At 40.9% G+C, this 19,530-nt stretch overlaps 1 protein-coding gene across 2 annotated transcripts in view; it reads right to left on the bottom strand.

Annotated features, from left to right (window-relative positions):
• Nucleotides 1-7,647: 7,647 nt before the first annotated feature.
• The window catches only part of PTGIS (prostaglandin I2 synthase), a 76,261-nt gene continuing 64,378 nt past the window's right edge, over nucleotides 7,648-19,530 (bottom strand). The window contains exons 10-11 of one of the 2 annotated variants that reach the window (XM_029612723.1): nucleotides 12,746-12,897; nucleotides 7,648-11,758 (exon numbers count right to left, since the gene is read on the bottom strand). In XM_029612723.1, the coding sequence (XP_029468583.1) occupies nucleotides 11,602-11,758; nucleotides 12,746-12,897 (309 nt within the window). In that variant the 3' untranslated portion in view covers nucleotides 7,648-11,601. The remainder of the gene's footprint in view (nucleotides 11,759-12,745; nucleotides 12,898-19,530) is intronic. The other variant, XM_029612721.1, reaches the window with a different exon arrangement.

Below are 19,530 nucleotides of genomic sequence, written 5' to 3'. Positions count from 1 at the left end.
CTTTAGTCTTTCCTCATAGGGGAGCTGTTCCATCCCCTTTATCATTTTGGTCACCCTTCTCTGTACCTTCTCCATCGCAACTATATCTTTTTTGAGATGCGGCAACCAGCGTTGTACACAGTATTCAAGGTGCAGTCTCACCATGGAGCGATACAGAGGCATTATGACATTTACGTTTTATTCACCATTCCCTTTTTAATAATTCCCAACATTCTGTTTGCTTTTTTGACTGCCACAGCACACTGAACCGACGATTTCAATGTGTTATCCACTATAATGCCTAGATCTCTTTCTTGGGTAGTAGCTCCTAATATGGAATAGCATAATTTCCAAAGATTTATGAAAAACCATAAACCATACTCCTCTTTAGAGTCTAGTAAGCAACAGTTGTATTTTATCCCAGTTCATAATCCAGGCCAGAATTTATCCATTAACTGGCGTGATTTTCTGCCAAAATGGGCACTGTAATTAATGGACCCAAACTTATCCTAAAGATGGCTGTGCTTTGTCAGACTCTGAAATATCAGCATATCACATTATGAAGATGAGAGAAAATTTTCATCATTTGGATTCACTGCAGTATTAAATCTCACAAATCTACATTTTGAGCCTATGTGAGAACAAAAACAAACTTAGATAAGGCTTGATATCCTACACATGGTCAAGTTTCTACAGCTAGGATTATATGCAGAGTAGACTGAATGGGAAAAATGGAGCAGACTGAATAGACAATTCATCTTCATCTGCCATCATCTACTATGTTAGCTATCCAGTTTTCCTCTTTTAGCATTTGCTTTGATTTCTGTATCTTGTTTTGGTACTCTCCCTTTCCTAGAGCTATCTTCTCATCCTACAGTAGCACCACATTTTAATGATGACACCTTTCTTTTACTAAGTAGAAATCTATTAATTTTCCATCTTATTGCATTCTCATTATGCGTTTGGGATGACACTCAGTGACCATCTTATGTTTTTGCAGGTACTGTGGCACAATTCAATAATGTTTGTTTCTGGCATGGCAGACATTGCTTGTTAAAGTCATGAGAGAAACAGCTGAAAATTTTCTGAAGGATCTTGCCCTGAATATGTAGAACAACAAGGCTCTTCTGCAGTCTACAGGGAGGAGAGATTGTTCAATCAGAGAGGTATAGGGCTTCAAAAATATACTGGAAGGATGATGGACTGATTCAAATACAACTGAGACACCACCTAACGAAAAAAGTTTGAGTGCATTCTCAAAACTATTTTATTTTTAAAAATTTAAGTATATGAAGCATAAACTACTAAAGTTTAACTGTGTTCTGAGGTTACTGCTATAAGAAACAGGAACTTCCAGATAAGAAACTTGATATCAACAGTTACCATAAGTTAAAATGGCGATTTCATTAGTTGAGAGAATTACAATGAGATCCCATTGAGTAGAAGGATCTTAATTGGGAGTTATACATGATAGAAACCTTTTATGATCTTGGACATTACAGTAGGATGAGAAATAAGCAAACCTTGCAAAGACTGATATTATGCTGCTAAAGCATTCTTACTGAGCTTACTTTAATCCAGAATTGGAAATATGGAGAAGATACTGAAGGAGCATGAAAATCAGGCATTCAAAAGGGTTCTCATTACAAGAGATGCACCAGAAGGAAAATCTTTTTCATTTGAAATTATAAGAGCATCTGGAGGCCAGCTTCTTAGCTGCCTATATAACTTGCTTTACTTCTTAGGAAAAGAGTATGGCTACTACTACTTTGCTTTCAATATTCACACAGAGTGCTATAGCCTGAAGGCTGGGGAGAAGAAGAGCGCCTTCTTGCTGAGTTAGAAGATTTGGAAATATTTGAAGCCAAAGTGGCAAAGCTATTGCTAGCCTTCTAAAGCCATTGGAACTAGATTTGAGAAGGCAAAAAAAATGAGCTATTAACTTTGAACCATCAAATGTCTTAACCAATTTGCAAATCCCAGTAGAGCTTTGAAGATAATCTTGAGTTTCAATAGATTGATAGGGAATTTGGCTCCTCAATACCTCCATGTTCCTTAGGAACCAAATGTATTGAGATGGGCTCCCCAACCATGAGAAGATGCATCTGTAGTATCTGTTGTACTTGCAGGGGATGAAAGGACTATTGCAAAGAAGGTTCAATGGCTGTGTCCATCAGTGCAGTGAGTGAAGGAGACATTTGGAGATAAATATCCATTGCAATATGGGATGTTGATTGCTTTTTCCGATGACATTTGAGGTGTCACAGAGCCTGTCTCATGTTTAAACATGCACGAGAAGTGACATGCACTGTAGCTGCGATGTGGCCCGATATTCTCATGAAAGATCTGATGTTGATTGATTGCTGACTGGATATTTTTCAAACCATTTTTATCAAGGGGTTTATTCTCTGCTTTGGAAGAAAGGCTTTTTCCTGCTTGGTATTCAAACAGGCTACTATGAATTGGAGTTGATGTCCTAATCTATTGAGGCTTCTTAAAATTCATGATGAACGCTAGGGATAGTAATGTTTTAAGACAAAAAAAACCTGTTGCAGTTGAAGTGCTCGATATTAGCTAGTCATCCAAGTGCGGAAAGACCACAACTGCTAGGCACTTAATCTTCTAGAAGAGTAGTAAATCACCCGGAATAGATGGTATACACCCCAGAGTTCTGAAGGAACTAAAAAATGAAATTTCAGACCTATTAGTAAAAATTTGTAACTTATCATTAAAATCATCCATTGTACCTGAAGACTGGAGGATAGCAAATGTAACCCCAATATTTAAAAAGGGCTCCAGGGGCGATCCGGGAAACTACAGACCGGTTAGCCTGACTTCAGTGCCAGGACAAATAGTGGAAAGTGTTCTAAACATCAAAATCACAGAACATATAGAAAGACATGGTTTAATGGAACAAAGTCAGCATGGCTTTACCCAGGGCAAGTCTTGCCTCACAAATCTGTTTCACTTTTTTGAAGGAGTTAATAAACATGTGGATAAAGGTGAACCGGTAGATATAGTATACTTGGATTTTCAGAAGGCGTTTGACAAAGTTCCTCATGAGAGGCTTCTAGGAAAAGTAAAAAGTCATGGGATAGGTGGCGATGTCCTTTCATGGATTGCAAACTGGCTAAAAGACAGGAAACAGAGAGTAGGATTAAATGGACAATTTTCTCAGTGGAAGGGAGTGGACAGTGGAGTGCCTCAGGGTATTGGGACCCTTACTTTTCAATATATTTATAAATGATCTTTTCAATATATTTATAAATGATCTGGAAAGAAATAAGACGAGTGAGATAATCAAATTTGCAGATGACACAAAATTGTTCAGAGTAGTTAAATCACAAGCAGATTGTGATAAATTGCAGGAAGACCTTGTGAGACTGGAAAATTGGGCATCCAAATGGCAGATGAAATTTAATGTGGATAAGTGCAAGGTGATGCATATAGGGAAAAATAACCCATGCTATAATTACACAATGTTGGGTTCCATATTAGGTGCTACAACCCAAGAAAGAGATCTAGGTGTCATAGTGGATAACACATTGAAATTGTCGGTTCAGTGTGCTGCGGCAGTCAAAAAAGCAAACAGAATGTTGAATTATTAGAAAGGGAATGGTGAATAAAATGGAAAATGTCATAATGCCTCTGTATCACTCCATGGTGAGACCGCACCTTGAATACTGTGTACAATTCTGGTCGCCGCATCTCAAAAAAGATATAATTGCGATTGAGAAGGTACAGAGAAGGGCTACCAAAATGATAAGGGGAATGGAACAACTCCCCTATGAGGAAAGACTAAAGAGGTTAGGACTTTTCAGCTTGGAGAAGAGACAACTGAGGGGGGATATGATAGAGGTGTTTAAAATCATGAGAGGTCTAGAACGGGTAGATGTGAATCGGTTATTTACTCTTTCGGATAGTAGAAAGACTAGGGGGCACTCCATGAAGTTAGCATGGGGCACATTTAAAACTAATCAGAGAAAGTTCTTTTTACTCAACGCACAATTAAACTCTGGAATTTGTTGCCAGAGAATGTGGTTCGTGCAGTTAGTATAGCTGTGTTTAAAAAAGGATTGGATACGTTCTTGGAGGAGAAGTCCATTACCTGCTATTAAGTTCACTTAGAGAATAGCCACTGCCATTAGCAATGGTAACATGGAATAGACTTAGTTTTTGGGTACTTGCCAGGTTCTTATGGCCTGGATTGGCCACTGTTGGAAACACAATGCTGGGCTTGATGGACCCTTGGTCTGACCCAGTATGGCATTTTCTTATGTTCTTAGAGAACCACAGGCATTTTCAGTGTAACTTGCTGAGAGCCAATACCCAATCTCTAGCTGCAGGACAGAGCCTAGAGAATTCATCCTGAATTTCTCTTTTTTTTTTTTTTAATGTCTTTATTCAAGGATATACCAATACAGAGTAGTAGTATATTATCAGCAACACAAAGCAACAGAGTACAGTCCTTCTTTTATAATTTTTCAAGCCCTAAGCCCCCACCCGGATACATACAGCGCTCTCCGTGACACAGGGATGAAGAGCCTCTGATGTCTTCAGAAAGAGGAAATATCTGGCATAGAATCCCTGCTCTTCTTCTGATAGTGAAACAGGCTGTACTGCACAATGTTACCAGAGAGTTTCTAGTTCTTCCCTAAAGATCATGAACTGATTCAGCGAAGGATAATGAGTACATGGAATGAGTAGAAGCGGAGGAAACTAAAAATTCAGGCGCTAACCATTCTTGATGATTTTGAGCACCCAACTGCTACAAGTAATGAGGGATCATTGGGAATGGAAAAACTAGAGCCCTACCCCCCAATCCCCCAACAGCACCACACAGGAAACTAGTCAAAAACTAGGATTAGGCATTTGCAGCAACTTCTGAGATTGTCTATTCTTTGGTGCCTTATCGGTAACTCAAGATCTGCTTTGCTGGAATTGCTGCTTAGACTGTATTACGATTGTGAGAGCATATATGAGAGTATGTTTGGGAAGAGTACTACTGCTTCCAGTATTGTTGTTATTGGTATATCCTTTATGTGGACTGATCTGTCATAGCTGTTAAGGTTTGTAGAACATTGCAATGATCCTTTATGACATCAACTGCTTTATTTTATTTTTTAACTATCTCCACGGACGCTAATACCAGAACAAGGAACCTCAGCTAGTTTGTCATGGATATCCTCCCTAAATCCTGAAGCTTTTAGCCAAGCGAATCTCCTATGGTTACTACTGAAGATCTAAATTATGTATGAAAGGAACTGTATACTGATCTGGTTAAATGTTTGGTACGCTCTTCACCTTCACTGAGAAACAAAGTGAGCTTCATCTGATCCTGTTCATCTAGGTATCTTTTGTGAAGTATTATACATAAACTGTACCATCTGAAGCTGATGACTTGCAATTCTGGATCGTGACATTACTGCCTGGAAGATCTTTCTACCAGTAGCATCTAGGCACAGGTGTTATTCCCCCCCCCCCCCCCTCCACCCCATGCCTTCTGTTTAGGGTTATAACCACCCCCCATACAGGTTTACCTCGTGCCTTTCCTGGAATCACAATACAATTATTTCAATGTGGTTTTGGGTGGATCTACTACTCATGCATATTACCCCGTTATTTTGTTTCCATCCTCTTGGCAATAAGGGATCCTCTCTGTGTTTATCCCACGCGTTCTTGAATTTTGCTACATTCTGTCCTCACTACCTCCCTCTGGAAGGGAATTCCATGCATACTCTACCCTTTCTGCGAAAATATAATTTCCTGTATCTTCAGACTGTGATCTCTGGGTTTTACAGATTAATTGTGCATTACTGTCTTTCAGGTATTTAAATGCCTGTATCATATTCCCCTGCCTCTCTTTTCTTCTAGGGTACACAGGTTCAGATCCTGAAGCCTCATCTCATGTGCCTTTTGGTGCAGTCCCCCACACCATTTAAGTTGCCTTTTTCTGGACTAACTCTAGCTGATCGCTTATACTTTTTCCTAGCTGCTTTTCCAGGCTTTCCTTTCCATTTAACTTTTTTTCCTCTCTTTCTGTTCATTTCCTCCTCTCCCCCAGATCACTTTCATTAATTTCTTTCTTCTCTAAATCTCTACCTTGCATCAACATCGTTTCACTTTCTCTATCCTCTCCTTCCATCTCTCACTCTTCAGTTCTCCCTGTCCCGACATTGTTTCCCCAACTCTGCCCTCACCCCTCCATCTCTCCCCTTACTAGGTTGCTCTCCCTGTCAATCTCCTGGGTCTCTAGCTCCATTCTCCGCCAACAGCAAATACCCTTTCACACCATTCCCCATCACGCCCACATTGGTTTTCTTACCCTCTCTCAATCATTTAATTTTACACACTTCCTGTCACATTCTCCCATCCTCTCCAGTTTCTCCCTTCCCCACCTATCCCCTCCCACCCAATATCTGCTTATGGTTGAGTATCATACATGATCCCTCATCACTCTTAAACCCTTCCTCCTTCCAATATCTGGCTATGGCTCTCTCTCACCTTGCACCACCCCATCACTAACTTTCCTTCCCTACATGACCACCTCTGGTTTTCTTTCACACATCTTCCTCTCCTGTTCTCTTCCACCCCATTACCACCAGTTCTCGCACACCTTAGCCATCTGTTGTGCCCCGTTTGCAGTGCTATCTTCAGGGAGAGGAGCTGATACTGCCTTTCACCTCCCCTTCTCATGCTCCCCCTCATCCCTTGTTTCTCTCTCCTATCACCCACTTCTTCACACCACTAGCATTCACCTCCTCTTTACCTTACCTATCTCCCCATCAATCACTTGAAGCTCCCTGATTATGCTCTCTAAGATTTTTCTTTTCCTCCTCTGCCCTCAGGTGAATTCTAGCTTCACAAGCTGTGGCTTTATCTAGTCCAGCCCCTCCGCTCCTGTTGAAATAAGGGGACAGGGCAAGAAGGAATGAGACGAGAGCAGAGGACACAGCAGAACAGAAAATCAGCTCTGCTCCTGCCATGCTGACTGCAGCATCTGCTCACTCACCCCTCCCCTTCCTGTGAGAGAGGAAGTGAGACAGTTTTGTATTAGGGGCACTGGCCAATAGATTCAGGCCATAAGCCCTGTGTGCCCATGGCTAGCAATGCCCCTGAGGGAGGTCAATTTGAAGGACAATAAAATGCATGCCTGATTTGTCACTGATATCACTTTAATAAGGTTTACAATTCTTTAGCTTTTTTTTTTTTTTATATAAATATAAAAATCATCAACTAATCCAGTTTTTTCATTAAGAACATAAGCAATGCCATGCTCTAGGTCAGACCAAGGTCCATAGAGCCCAGCATCTTGTCTCCAACAATGGCCAGTCCAGGGCTCAAGTACCTGAGAGAGATCCCAAAGAAGATTTCTTGTTACTCACTCCCAGGTATAGCAATAGTTTTTCTCTAGTCTACCTTGCTAATAAACTGGGTCATCCCTCAAAACGCAATGTGGGCTTATCGCGTGCGTTAGGGTGTTATCACCCGCGATAAACTACCGCATCGTGGTGGTAAGATTTAAATTAAGGAAAGGAGGCGGGGTTTAGGCAGAGAAAAAAAAAAGAATTTTTTTTTTCCCGGCAGCACTGCGGGAGATAATGTTTTAGACATTAATCGCCGGCAGTAGCCCCGGAAATAACACCACCTTTTTCAGTGGCTCTAATCATCGCGGAATGATGAATCCCCCAGGAAAGTTTGATATATTATTGCTTCTTTTCTAGTACTGTAAAGCATTCAATCACATTTAATCTTCAGAGTTTAAGAACTGATCAAATGACTTCAAATACTTTATTTTTTTTTTTAATATAAAATCATTTTCTCAAAACTGGTTGGAGTAAAATAAATATTAGATATGCAATATTCATATCAAGTAATACATACAAGATGTTTACATTGCAAGTCAAAACTCAGATCATAAATAAGCATTTGCTGACCATTTGTAATCCAAATTGCACACAAAGTACAAGAACAGTATTTTATTACTACTGCTGCCTAGAGAGGTGCATTTGTTTAGCCTGAATGGATGAAATATGATGCATGAGTCAAATTTTCATTTTAGTTTCTTGCAAGTGAAATCAAAACAGACTCCTCCAAAAGTTCCCAATCATTCCCTTGCAGTGAATTGTTTGAGGGTTGGCAGCCACATTAGGGGAAGGAGTGGGGGGCACCTGGTGGCCCTTGACCCGGCTACACAATCTTGGGAGGTGGGGGGGGGGGGAGATCAGGGGTTGTGCCCAACTACCAAATTTGTACACAATTTGCTGAAAAACTAAAGAACCCACCCTTAAACGAAACGAACAGTTTTTTGCCTGCACACCCTACTGCTGCCTTCCCCGATGTCTATGGTCTTTGAATGAAAGCCGGAGACGTGTCTTCTTAGAAATGTCACTGCTGACATGTAATGCTTTCACAGTAGGGTTTGATGTCCCATTTCTTGCTTTTTAGTTATGGCAGTTCACATGAAAATCAATGTTTGGCAGAAGACTACTGACTTGTGCTAGATGTGTCACGGAAAAGCAGTTAGCAGACGTGTCTTGCTTACAAAAAAAAAAAAAAAAAAGGCCAAAGTGCTGTACTTTACTGATGTAATCTTGATATTCTCCAGGGCTGCATTTCCTGACAAAGTCAGATGGAGTATGCATCAGGTTTATAACACTTCCCAGAAGAAAATTAATTCATTGAATACAGAGTGGGCTATTGAGCTGAACCTCAAAAAATTTCCTGCAAAATGCATTTTTGGCGTGTGTGAACTATGCCTTTAAAAATGCTCGGCCTTCCTGTAGCGATGCTCCTCCAACATCTTTCAAATGTATCTTAAGAAATTTCCAAGGACTAGGACATAAAAGCCTAAGTCAATATGAAGCAGTCTGTTCTTGTGAGGGTATCTCCCAAAGCTTCTGCTAACAGGAAATATGAGACTGAGTCTTCTACATTAAACTATGCAAGAGCTATAATTTGTTGTAAAAGTCAGCATTCGTGTGTTAAAAGAATGAACTCTACAGAAAGCTACCTACGGGGTCCATTTAAAAAGCGTTTGCATAGGAGTTACCATGAACGGTGTATTTACAAAGCAGCACAATCATTAGCCTGATTGCTATGCATTTTCATAAATTTGAATTTCTCAATTGATCCCTATTTAAATGAGAATTCTAGGGATTTGAGGATGTAACAGTACCAATGTTTTTAAAGCTAAATAGAGCAATACATGTAAACTACAAACCTATGCCACACGTGTGGGGCAGAGTCCAAAGACTATTAAAATTTCTTATAGATAGGAGTCAATTAGGAATCAGGAGTTTCACAAAGAACAAAGAAAAAGGGGATTTTTTTTTTCAATTAGTAATATTCTGTGTTTAATTTCAGCAGCTCACTTATTCACTTTTGTACAAGGCATATGGTGCATTTTAAAAGCACATGCAATTTTATGGTTATCATTTTATTATCTTGCATTCATGAAAGTTAAGAGAAAGCTTGCTTTAATATTATGCATTTTAGAAAAGCTAAACTGCATTGTCAGAGACTGCACATTGGAACAAGTTGACAATGTTTCTTTGCACTGTTAAATAGAAGTACATGTGATAATATATCTATGTTACTGTAACATTATAAAACTCATTAAAACTGTAGTTATGTTCATTGCAACATAAAATGAAAACTTATCCAGTGTTTTCATATTTGCTTTAAGTTTATGAAAAGCAAGAAGCAGAAAATGGAAATAAAAATAAATTGTAAATGGATGGTAAAATTACCCCAGGTATTTTAATGATATTTAACAAAAAATGTTTAAAAATTGTAACCTGCTGCCATCAATCAAGGCAAATTTTGGTTGCATTGTTTTTAAAATAGTCAATTCTAAAAAAATAAATTTTCAAGTTGTAGGGTTGCCTTACAAAATAGTCCACCTTAGCATGGTTTTTGTAGGCTTCCTATCTAATTAGAGGAAAAATGCTATTTTCCTACTAGTCTTAAACCAGCATGACTGGCACTATGCCAGCATGATGGATAGCATCATTACCGAACCCAGCTCTTTTTAAAATAATGAATCATAATGCAATTACTGCACTAATTTACTTTGCAACAGAGCCCTTCAGTGTTATTGGGCAGGATTTTAGTGTTGTCATACTGTAGACAGAGTTCACACTGGGAGCGAATATCACTGGCCATGACACTGGTTTTACTGTAGTGGTGCGGAACCTCCGGTCCTCGAGGACAGCACACCGGCCGGATTTTCAGGATATCCCTAATACGCATGCATGGGATTGAGACAGTGTGTAGGCAAAGCTCTCGTGTGCATATTTATTAAGAATATTCTGAAAACCCGACCAGTGTACCGCCCTCAAGGACTCGAGCTTCCCCACCCCTGCCTTATAATGACCCAAACTAAGTAACCTTTGTCTGATAATGAGCTGAGTCAAATCCATGTTTAAACAATACCTTCTCTCAGCCTTTTTAAAAGTTCTGTTGCAGAAATGGGTCACCCATTGCTCAAAAATCTTCAAAAGTTCAGCACCTCCCTTGTAACTTAATGAAAAGCATGATTTAAAAGAAAAAAACAACAACTCACAAGTTAAATTGTAAAGTGCAGTATGGCAGGTTATTGAAAATAATGATCCATTCCTGGTAATGCAATAAATAAGGTGTCACCATTGTATATACTGCACAAAGCCCATTTTAAAGACCAGAAATATTCCAGTCTTCCTAGTTATTTCACTCACAGTTCAGATTGCCTTGTATGGTATTGTCCTGATCCATCCCCTATCAATTTAAAAAGAAAAAAAAATATCTCTGGACACTAGCTTGCATGGTTTCTGACTGCTTAAGCTCACAGTCACCACACCAACCAAGAAAATACAGCTAATTTTGTAAGTTCTGTTCAAAAGAATTGGAGAGATTTCCTTCAATCTCTTATTGAGGACTTTAGGCAGCCTTTTTAATATGTTTTCCTAGAAAAAAAAAAATCTGTCCTTAGATACTTGTACTTGTATTTCTGTTTAAGGTGGAGTATTAAGTTTCCAGTCTTCTACAGATGTGGGCTCCAGGGTCTAGCAGAAGAAAAATGCAGAAGGCAAGTTCGTTCTAGGGATGATTCAAGCCATCATTAGGCAGGTTTGCCGGTTCAAAGCTCCTACTGTCAACAGTCGGTCTCTGTCTGTCCATCCATATGCGTGTTGCAGCAGCAAACCCAATAAACCGATTTGCTTAAAAACTTTGGCTACAGCGATTATCGGCTGAAAGTTGAGGGGGGGGAATCCCGAGTTTGGGTTTAGATCGGTCCAGTCTTGGGATCACCTGAATCCTAAAAAAAAATATCCTATGTTATGCACTGCATAACTCTTTTCAGCTTATTACAAAAAAAAAAAGGTGAGATTTGCTTTCATGAGAGTTTACATTTCCTTCATCAGGTCCGTGCAATTTTTTTTGAAGGGAGCAGAACTGCCACCAACGAGCGACAAACGTATTTTGTTCAAGAGAAAGGCATCATGTCCAACTTGTTTGGCCTCCCATTTCATTGACCATTAGAAACTTCCACATTAAAAATATATTTCTTCATAAATCCTACGCATTAGCTGAATAGATACCAAAGACAACCAGTGAACATTAGGGTGTATTGGCGTGGCATTACCACTTAACGCTCTTTTTCATTTTAAAACGAATCTTGACGTCACTTTCGGGCTGTACCATTCCAAAGCCGTATCTGCTAGGGTCAATATTTGGGATTTCCTCTTCTGGATCTTTTAATTCCAGATCAAAACTGGCTAAAAAGATGAACACAAACCTAGAAATGATTTAAAAAAAAAAAAAAAAAAAAAAAGTTAGTACAAAAATGCAATGTCTATTTATTTTAAAAGAAGAAAATAAATATTTCATTTGGCTCCCCTTTCCAAATAATGCTCAAGGTGGCTCACAACATTTGCTTACAATCTAAGGGGCCAATGCAAAAATGTTGTGCTGAAGGCGGGCGTTGAGCGTTCACAGCGCCCGCTTTCCTAACGCGTCCCCAGGCACCTCTCCTGGGGGCACGACGCAATATTTAAAATTAGGGCTCACGCATACTTATTAATATGAATTCATCAGCGTCAGTTTTCCTAACCAGCGCACATGCACAGGTTAGGAAAATGGACGCCGATACATTCAGCGTCCATTCTCCAACCTACCAGCACCGGAGTGTATAAATGAATATTAAAGCGTCAGGCACGTAATATTAATTTATTCACTCCTTCACTTATTGCCGATTGGTCCATCCACATGTAAGTGAAAGGACCAATCACCTTTCAGAAGGCTGTCCTCGGCTGAGCACACTGGATTGCATCGGCCCCCAAGTAAGCACCTGAGGCAACAAGAGATAAAAGTAATTTGCCCAGCGTCACAAGGAATGTCAGTGGGACTAATCCTACTAAAACAAAATTTAAAACTCAAATTATAAGCATGAATGCTAAAGTTTCTAACCAGAATATGCAAATACATTAGTAGAGCACTATGGAGCAGATTTTAAAAGCCCTACGCGCGTATTTTACATAGGCCCGGCGATGCGCGCAAAGGCCCGGCGATGCGCGTATGTCCCGGGGCTTGAAAAATGGGGCGGGGGAATGGGCATGGCCAAAGGCCTCCACAGGACCGCTAGGCCGGGAGATCGCGCAACTTGGAAAATAAAGGTTGGGGGGGTGGGGGGGGTCGGAAGGAAAGTTCCCGCCGAGGCTGCTCCGCGCATGTTATAAAATCGGGTGTACATCTGTCTTAAATCCGGCCCTATGAATTTACTTACTGTTTGATACTATTAATTGCATGATATTTTCCGACACAAACATTGTTTCCTGCTCCCCAAGGCATGTTGTAATTCTTAAGCTTTTTCCCTCCTTTGTAAAAATCCTCTTTATTAGTACCATCTGGGTTCAGAAACCGGTCATATTTAAATTTCTGCAAAATAATTTTTTTTTTCAGTAAAAAGTAGTAAAACATAGCAACACAATGCCTTTAAAGTGACATGTTTTAAAAATATGAACTGAAGGTTTGTTTTCAGCATGATTAGTTTGCAAGCAATTTTCAAACTGCTTGCACTGGGAAAGAACCCGTGGGCACTTTTTTTACACAATTTTCAAAAGTTTGCATGCATTTTTGTTTTGAAAAACTGGCTGCAGGTACAAAGTACCCTTGGACATTTGTATATGCGTTCTGTGTAGCTATTTTTTTCTCACCTCAAAAAGCAGCTAAAAGTAGATTGGTAGATAAAATGGAGAACAAAGAATCATCTTTGGCACATGGTATTAGTATTAAAATTTGTAACCTATTATTAAAACCATCCATTGCACCTGAAGACTGGAGGGTGGCCAATGTAACCCCAATATTTAAAAAGGGCTCCAGGGGCAATCCGGGAAACTATAGATCGGTGAGCCTGACTTCAGTGCTGGGAAAAATAGTGGAAACTATTCTCAAGATCAAAATCGTAGAGCATATAGAAAGACATGGTTTAATGGGACACAGTCAACATGGATTTACCCAAGGGAAGTCTTGCCTCACAAATCTGCTTCATTTTTGTTGAAGGGGTTAATAAACATGTGGATAAAGGTAAACTGGTAGATATCGTATATTTAGATTTTCAAAGGCAACTGACAAAGTCCCTCATGAGAGGCTTCTAAGAAAACTAAAAAATCATGGGATAGGAGGCGATGTCCTTTCATGGCTTACAAACTGGTTAAAAGACAGGAAACAGAGAGAAGGATTAAATGGTCAATGTTCTCAGTGGAAAAGGGTAAACAGCGAAGTGCCTCAGGGATCTGTACTTGGCCCAATGCTTTTCAATATATTTATAAATCATCTGGAAAGGAATACGATGAGTGAGGTTATCAAATCTGCAGATGATACAAAATTATTCAGAGTAGTTAAATCACTTGTGGATTGTGATAAATTGCAGGAAGATTGGGCATCCAAATGGCAGATGAAATGTAATGTGGACAAGTGCAAGGCTATGCATATTGGGAAAAATAACGATATTAAGTTCTATATTAGAAGCTACAACCCAGGAAAAAGATCTAGGCATACTAGTGGATAACACATTGAAATAGCTCAGTGTGCTGCAGCAGTCAAAAAAGCAAACAGAATATTAGGAATTATTAGGAAGGGAATGGTGAATAAAATGGAAAATGTCTTAATGCCTCTGTATCACTCCATGGTGAGACTGCACCTTGAATACTGTGTATAATTCTGTTTGCTGCATCTCAAAAAAGATATAGTTGCACTAGAGAAGTTACAGAGAAGGGCGACCAAAATGATAAAGGGGATGGAATGGCTTCCCAATGAGGAAAGGCTGAAGAGGTTAGAGCTATTCAGCTTGAAGAAGAGACAGCTGAGATAGGATATGATAGAGGTCTATAAAATCATGAGAGGTCTAGAATGAGTAAATGTGAATCCGTTATTTACTCTTTCGGATAACAGAAGGACTAGGGGGCACTCCATGAAGTTAGCAAGTAGCACATTTAAAATTAATCGGAGAAAATTATTTTTCACTCAATGCACAATTAAGCTCTGGAATTTGTTGCCAGAGGATGTGGTTAGGGAAGTTAGTATGGCTGGGTTTAAAAAAGGTTTGGATAAGTCTCTCTTAGAGGTCAGTCCATTAACTGCTATTAATCAAGTTGACTTAGGGAATAACCACTGCTATTTCTGGCATTAGTATCATGGGATCTATTTAATGCTTTGGGTACTTGTAACCTGGATTGGCCACTGTTGGAAACAGGATGCTGGGCTTGATGGACCCTTGGTCTGACTCAGTATGGCAACTTCTTATGTTCTTAGGATAATGACCTTACTGTCTCAGGTCTTTACTTGGATTTGAGATTTTGATGCCCATAGGCAAAGTGCCATGGTGGTGCTCCTTTGAAGCTCTGCTGGCACATGGTCCTAAAGTGAGCTGAACAGGCTCCATCCGCTTTGGCCTGGATATTTGGTGCCTTCAAAATTTGGCACCCTAGGCAGTTGTCTATGTTGCCTATACTTAAACCAGGGACTGGTCCTATCCCAGACAAGCATGTGGTGAACTACTATAAAGTTCTGACTTTGATATGAAGGTTGGCAGCAACATTGTGCTGCCCTCTCTGCTCACTTTCCTCCTCACACCTTAGTAAAAAAGATCTAGGTCTTTCCTCTAATCAGTGCAAACCATCTGTCATGACTCATTCATGTTACAGTCCTCTAGTAGTTATTAATCCATGGACCAGGATGAGCCTGACCACCGGGCTCAGGAACAGCTGAATCAGTCCTGTGTTTTTCCTTACTCCATTTTGAAAGCATTCTGGGAGTCTTTCTATAGAGCTGGTAGAAATGAGGACACAAAACTGTTTAGAGCAGTTAAATCACAAGCAGATTGTGATAAACTTCAGGAAGACCTCGTGAGACTGGAAGATTGGGCATCCAAATGGCAGATGAAATTTAATGTGGACAAGTGCAAGGTGATGCATATAGGGAAAAATAACCCATGCTGTATTTATATGATGTTAGGTTCCATATTAGGAGCTACCACCCAGGAAAAAGATCCAGGCATCATAGTGGATAATACTTTGAAATCATCAGCTCAGTGTGCTGCAGCAGTCAGAAAAGCAAACAGAATGTTAGGAATTATTAGGAAGGGAACGGTTAATAAAATGGAAAATGTCATAATGCTTCTGTATTGCTCAATGGTTAGACAACACCTTGAATACTGTGTGCAATTCTGGACACTGCATCTCAAAAAAGATATAGTTGCACTGGAGAAAGTACAGATAATGGCGACCAAATTGAAAAATGGGATAGAACAGCTTCCCTATGACGAAAGGCTAAAGAGGTTAGGACTGTTCAGAGACAGCTGAGGGTGGATATGATAGAGATCTACAAAATCATGAAAGGACTTGAACATGTTAATGTAAATTGGTAATTTACGCTCTCAGATAATAAAAGGACTAAGGGGCACTCCTTGAAGTTAGCAAGTAGCTCATTTAAGACAAATCAGAAAATTATTTTCAAACGCACATTTACGCTCTGAAATTTGTTGCTGGAGGATGTAGTTGGGGCAGCTAGTGCAACTGGGTTTAAGAAAGGTTTGGAGAAGTTCCTGGAGAAGTCCATAAACTGCTATTAATCAAATTGATGTAAAAGTGAATTTTAAAAGCCCAATTGGTGCATCAATCAGGGGATGTGTGACTATGTTGGGCCAGCGTTTACCAAGCGGATTTTAAAAGCCACCTGGATACGTGCGTAAACGCTGCTGCACGCACGTATCAGAACTTCTGAAAAGGGGAGGGGCCTGGTCTGGACGGGGCATGGATGTTCCGGGATCTCAACCTGAAACTTGCACGTAAATACTTACGCGATCTGACATGCACCGGGGTCCCCTGCTGCGTAACTTTACTTCTGCTATGGATGACGTGTAAGTGATAAAACAAAACATCCATCTAGGCAGATCAGTGGGGGGTTTTAAGGGCCAGGGCTAACGGGGGGGGGGGGGGGGGGGGGGGGGGGGGGAGGGGAGGGAAGGCTGTTAAACCAAGGGGGTTTGGAAGATCTATTCCTTAACTGGGCGAATCGGGAACAAACTGGGAAAACTAGCGATGGCGTCGGCGCACGTCCCTTTTAAAATTTCCCCACCGACATGGTGGATGCGGCTTTTACGCGAACACAGGTGCTCAGCATCCGCTTAGAATTGGGCACACTTCTGCGTGCGGCCGGGCTATTTTATAACGTGTGCGCATATAGGCGCGTACGTTAGAAAGAAGCCGCATTCCTGGATGCGGGCCGACGAACAGTCACGTGTGCCCGCGCGCCTCTTTGAAAGTTACCATCTTATGGAATTGCCACTGCTATTGCAGGCATTAGAAGCATGGGATTTATTTAATGTTTGGGTCCTTGCCAGATACTTGTAACCTGGATTGGTCAACTGTTGGAAACAGGATGCTGGGATTAATGGACCCTCGATCTGACCCAGTAAGACAACTTCTTATTTTCTTATGAATTGAAGAAAGCATAGGATAAACACAGAGGATCTCTCTAAGGAAGTGGTAGGGATTGTGAAGCTGAGTAATCAGTGTGGATGGGCAGATTGGATAAGCCATAATGATCTTTTTGTGCTATCATGTGTCTATGCGCAATTTTGAATCTAGATTTGATGAAAGTATGGCCAACGTCCACCTGGGGGTAAAAACGGTCATCCTAATCAGAACCTTGGGAAAAAAAAAAAAAGGGTCATGAACACTTGCAGTTAGAACAGAGGTTGAACTAGTAAGACACAAGTTTGTAAAAGAGAAAACGTCGTCATTTTGAAATGAATCGGATTTCTAGCCCTAGCAATCGTGTCAGAAAATCTATGCATTTTCATTTTTACATTTAGTTCCATTAAATCTTTTGTAGTACCTTGATTTTGAGTAATATTTTGGAGTTACTTGATTTTATTAGGAGTCTCATTGGGTGTCACTGTTTTTAAACGGTTCTCGAGCAGATCCCTCTTGGGACCCACCCATGTACTCTTATGCAGAAGACTGGTGGGAGGAGATGGCTCGCATACCCTCCGTTGGTCAAAGGTACTCCCTACATGCTGCTCTTTGGGAGGTCTGTATCAATCACTTATAGATTTGATATGTATAGCACTCTCTTATTTTTCTTTTTTTTTTTTTTTTTTTTTTTTTTTTTTAACTCAGCATGGAAACAAAATTCTGGGATCATTCAGAGATTGGTCCTGTTCTAGCCAATCTGTATTGGAGGTGATTTTGCACAAGGTACCTAGTGATTAAGTAGCTGCATAGCTTGTTTTAGTTTTCAAAGAGTTACCAGTGTAATTTTTTTTTTTTTTTTAGCTTGAGGTGTGCAAGTACAAAAAGTACCTACCTAGTCCGCTCCTTCCCAGTGCCAGAGTTAAACACAAAATACCAAAGCTACAGCTTAGGACCTAAGTTTCTAGTTTTACACTTTCTTTTTGGTAATGCGATGGGGCCTCTTAAACTTGACATAGTTTAGGGTCTCAGCAGGTCTTCGCTCTGCGTGGCTATAAGTTCACGGGAGGGGGGAGGGGAGGGACTACCTGTGTATAATCTCAAAAATCGGATTATGCGCAGGTAGCTTGCTCCCCCAACCTCCTCCCATCACGGGAAGGCCTACATTAAAAGTGGCTAAACATTGTCACTGAGTAAATCTAATCAGCTCTACTCAACTGTGGAGCGGCAGGGTAATGTTCAATAACAAACAAGGGATCTAGTCCACTAACTCCTTAGGCAGTCGGCTTATTCCTGTTGAATACTGTCCTCAGTCTGTTAACTTGTCTATTTGCAACAGACCATAAAAAGCAATTACTTCTGAGACATTTATGAGTTTTCCATTTGAGAGAAAGTTCTAGTTTCTTTAAAATTTTCTAAGAACTGGCCGATGACAGAATAGCACCATACCTGCCATTCATTCCATAAACGTTGCTTGCAAATTCCAGGAAGCTGCTGAAACTGATATTTTTGTACTTTTCTGGGATCTCTTTCAGCTATATAATCACTATAAAAAAAAATAAAAAAAAATCCTACACACTGGGGTAGATTTTCAAATAGCGCGAATTGGCCTACTTTTGCTGGTGCATCAGGCGCAAGCAAAAGTAAGCTGGATTTTAGTAGATACGCGCGGAGCCGCGCGTATCTGCTAAAAACCTGGATCGGCGCACGCAAGGCTATTGATTTTGTATAGCCGGCGCGCGCCGAGCCACGCAGCCTACCCCCGTTCCCTCCGAGGCCGCTCCGAAATCGGAGCGGCCTCGGAGGGAACTTCCTTTTGCCCTCCCCTCACCTTCCCCTCCCTTCCCCTACCTAACCTCCCCGCCCGGCCCTGTCTAAACCCCCCCCCCCTTACCTTTGTCGGGGGATTTACGCCTCCCAGAGGGAGGCGTAAATCCCCGCGCGCCAGCGGGCCTCTTGCGCGCCGGGACGCGACCTGGGGGCGGGTACGGAGGGGCGCGGCCACGCCCCCGGACCGCCCCGGGCCGTAGCCACGCCCCCGTACCCGCCCCCAAAACGCTGCCGACACGTCCCCAAAACGCCGCTGCACTCGGTCCCGCCCCCGGCACGCCCCCAACACGCCCCCCCTCCGAAAACCCCGGGACTTACGCGAGTCCCGGGGCTCTGCGCGCGCCGGTAGGCCTATGTAAAATAGGCTCACCGGCGAGCAGGGCCCTGAAAATCCGCCCCACTATGTCCAAAAGTCTGATATGACAGAAAGCTTCTGGGCTGCATTAACAGAGAGACAGCAGTTGAAACTAAAGTGAAAAATGAATCAGTTTGCTTAGTTCTACATTCATTTTGGGGGTTTTGGGGGGCTAACCTATCAAAGGATTCCACAGTGCCAAAACAATTAAAAGTACAGACACTTGAAATAAATTGTATGGCAATTTAACTAAATTAGGATTTTGCTCTAAATAATTACATTGTATTCTGAACCTTAAATGTTAGTGCATACAAAAATGTTGAAATGGGAATCTTGCATTCTCCTGGCTCAACCCAATCACCTCAAGATATTTTAAATTTATCTACGGTAGATGTATCAAAATTACTGAAA

Source organism: Rhinatrema bivittatum, chromosome 8, assembly GCF_901001135.1.
Source record: "Rhinatrema bivittatum chromosome 8, aRhiBiv1.1, whole genome shotgun sequence".
Taxonomy (NCBI): Eukaryota; Metazoa; Chordata; class Amphibia; order Gymnophiona; family Rhinatrematidae; genus Rhinatrema; species Rhinatrema bivittatum.
This window is presented reverse-complemented; position numbering and strand designations above follow the sequence as displayed.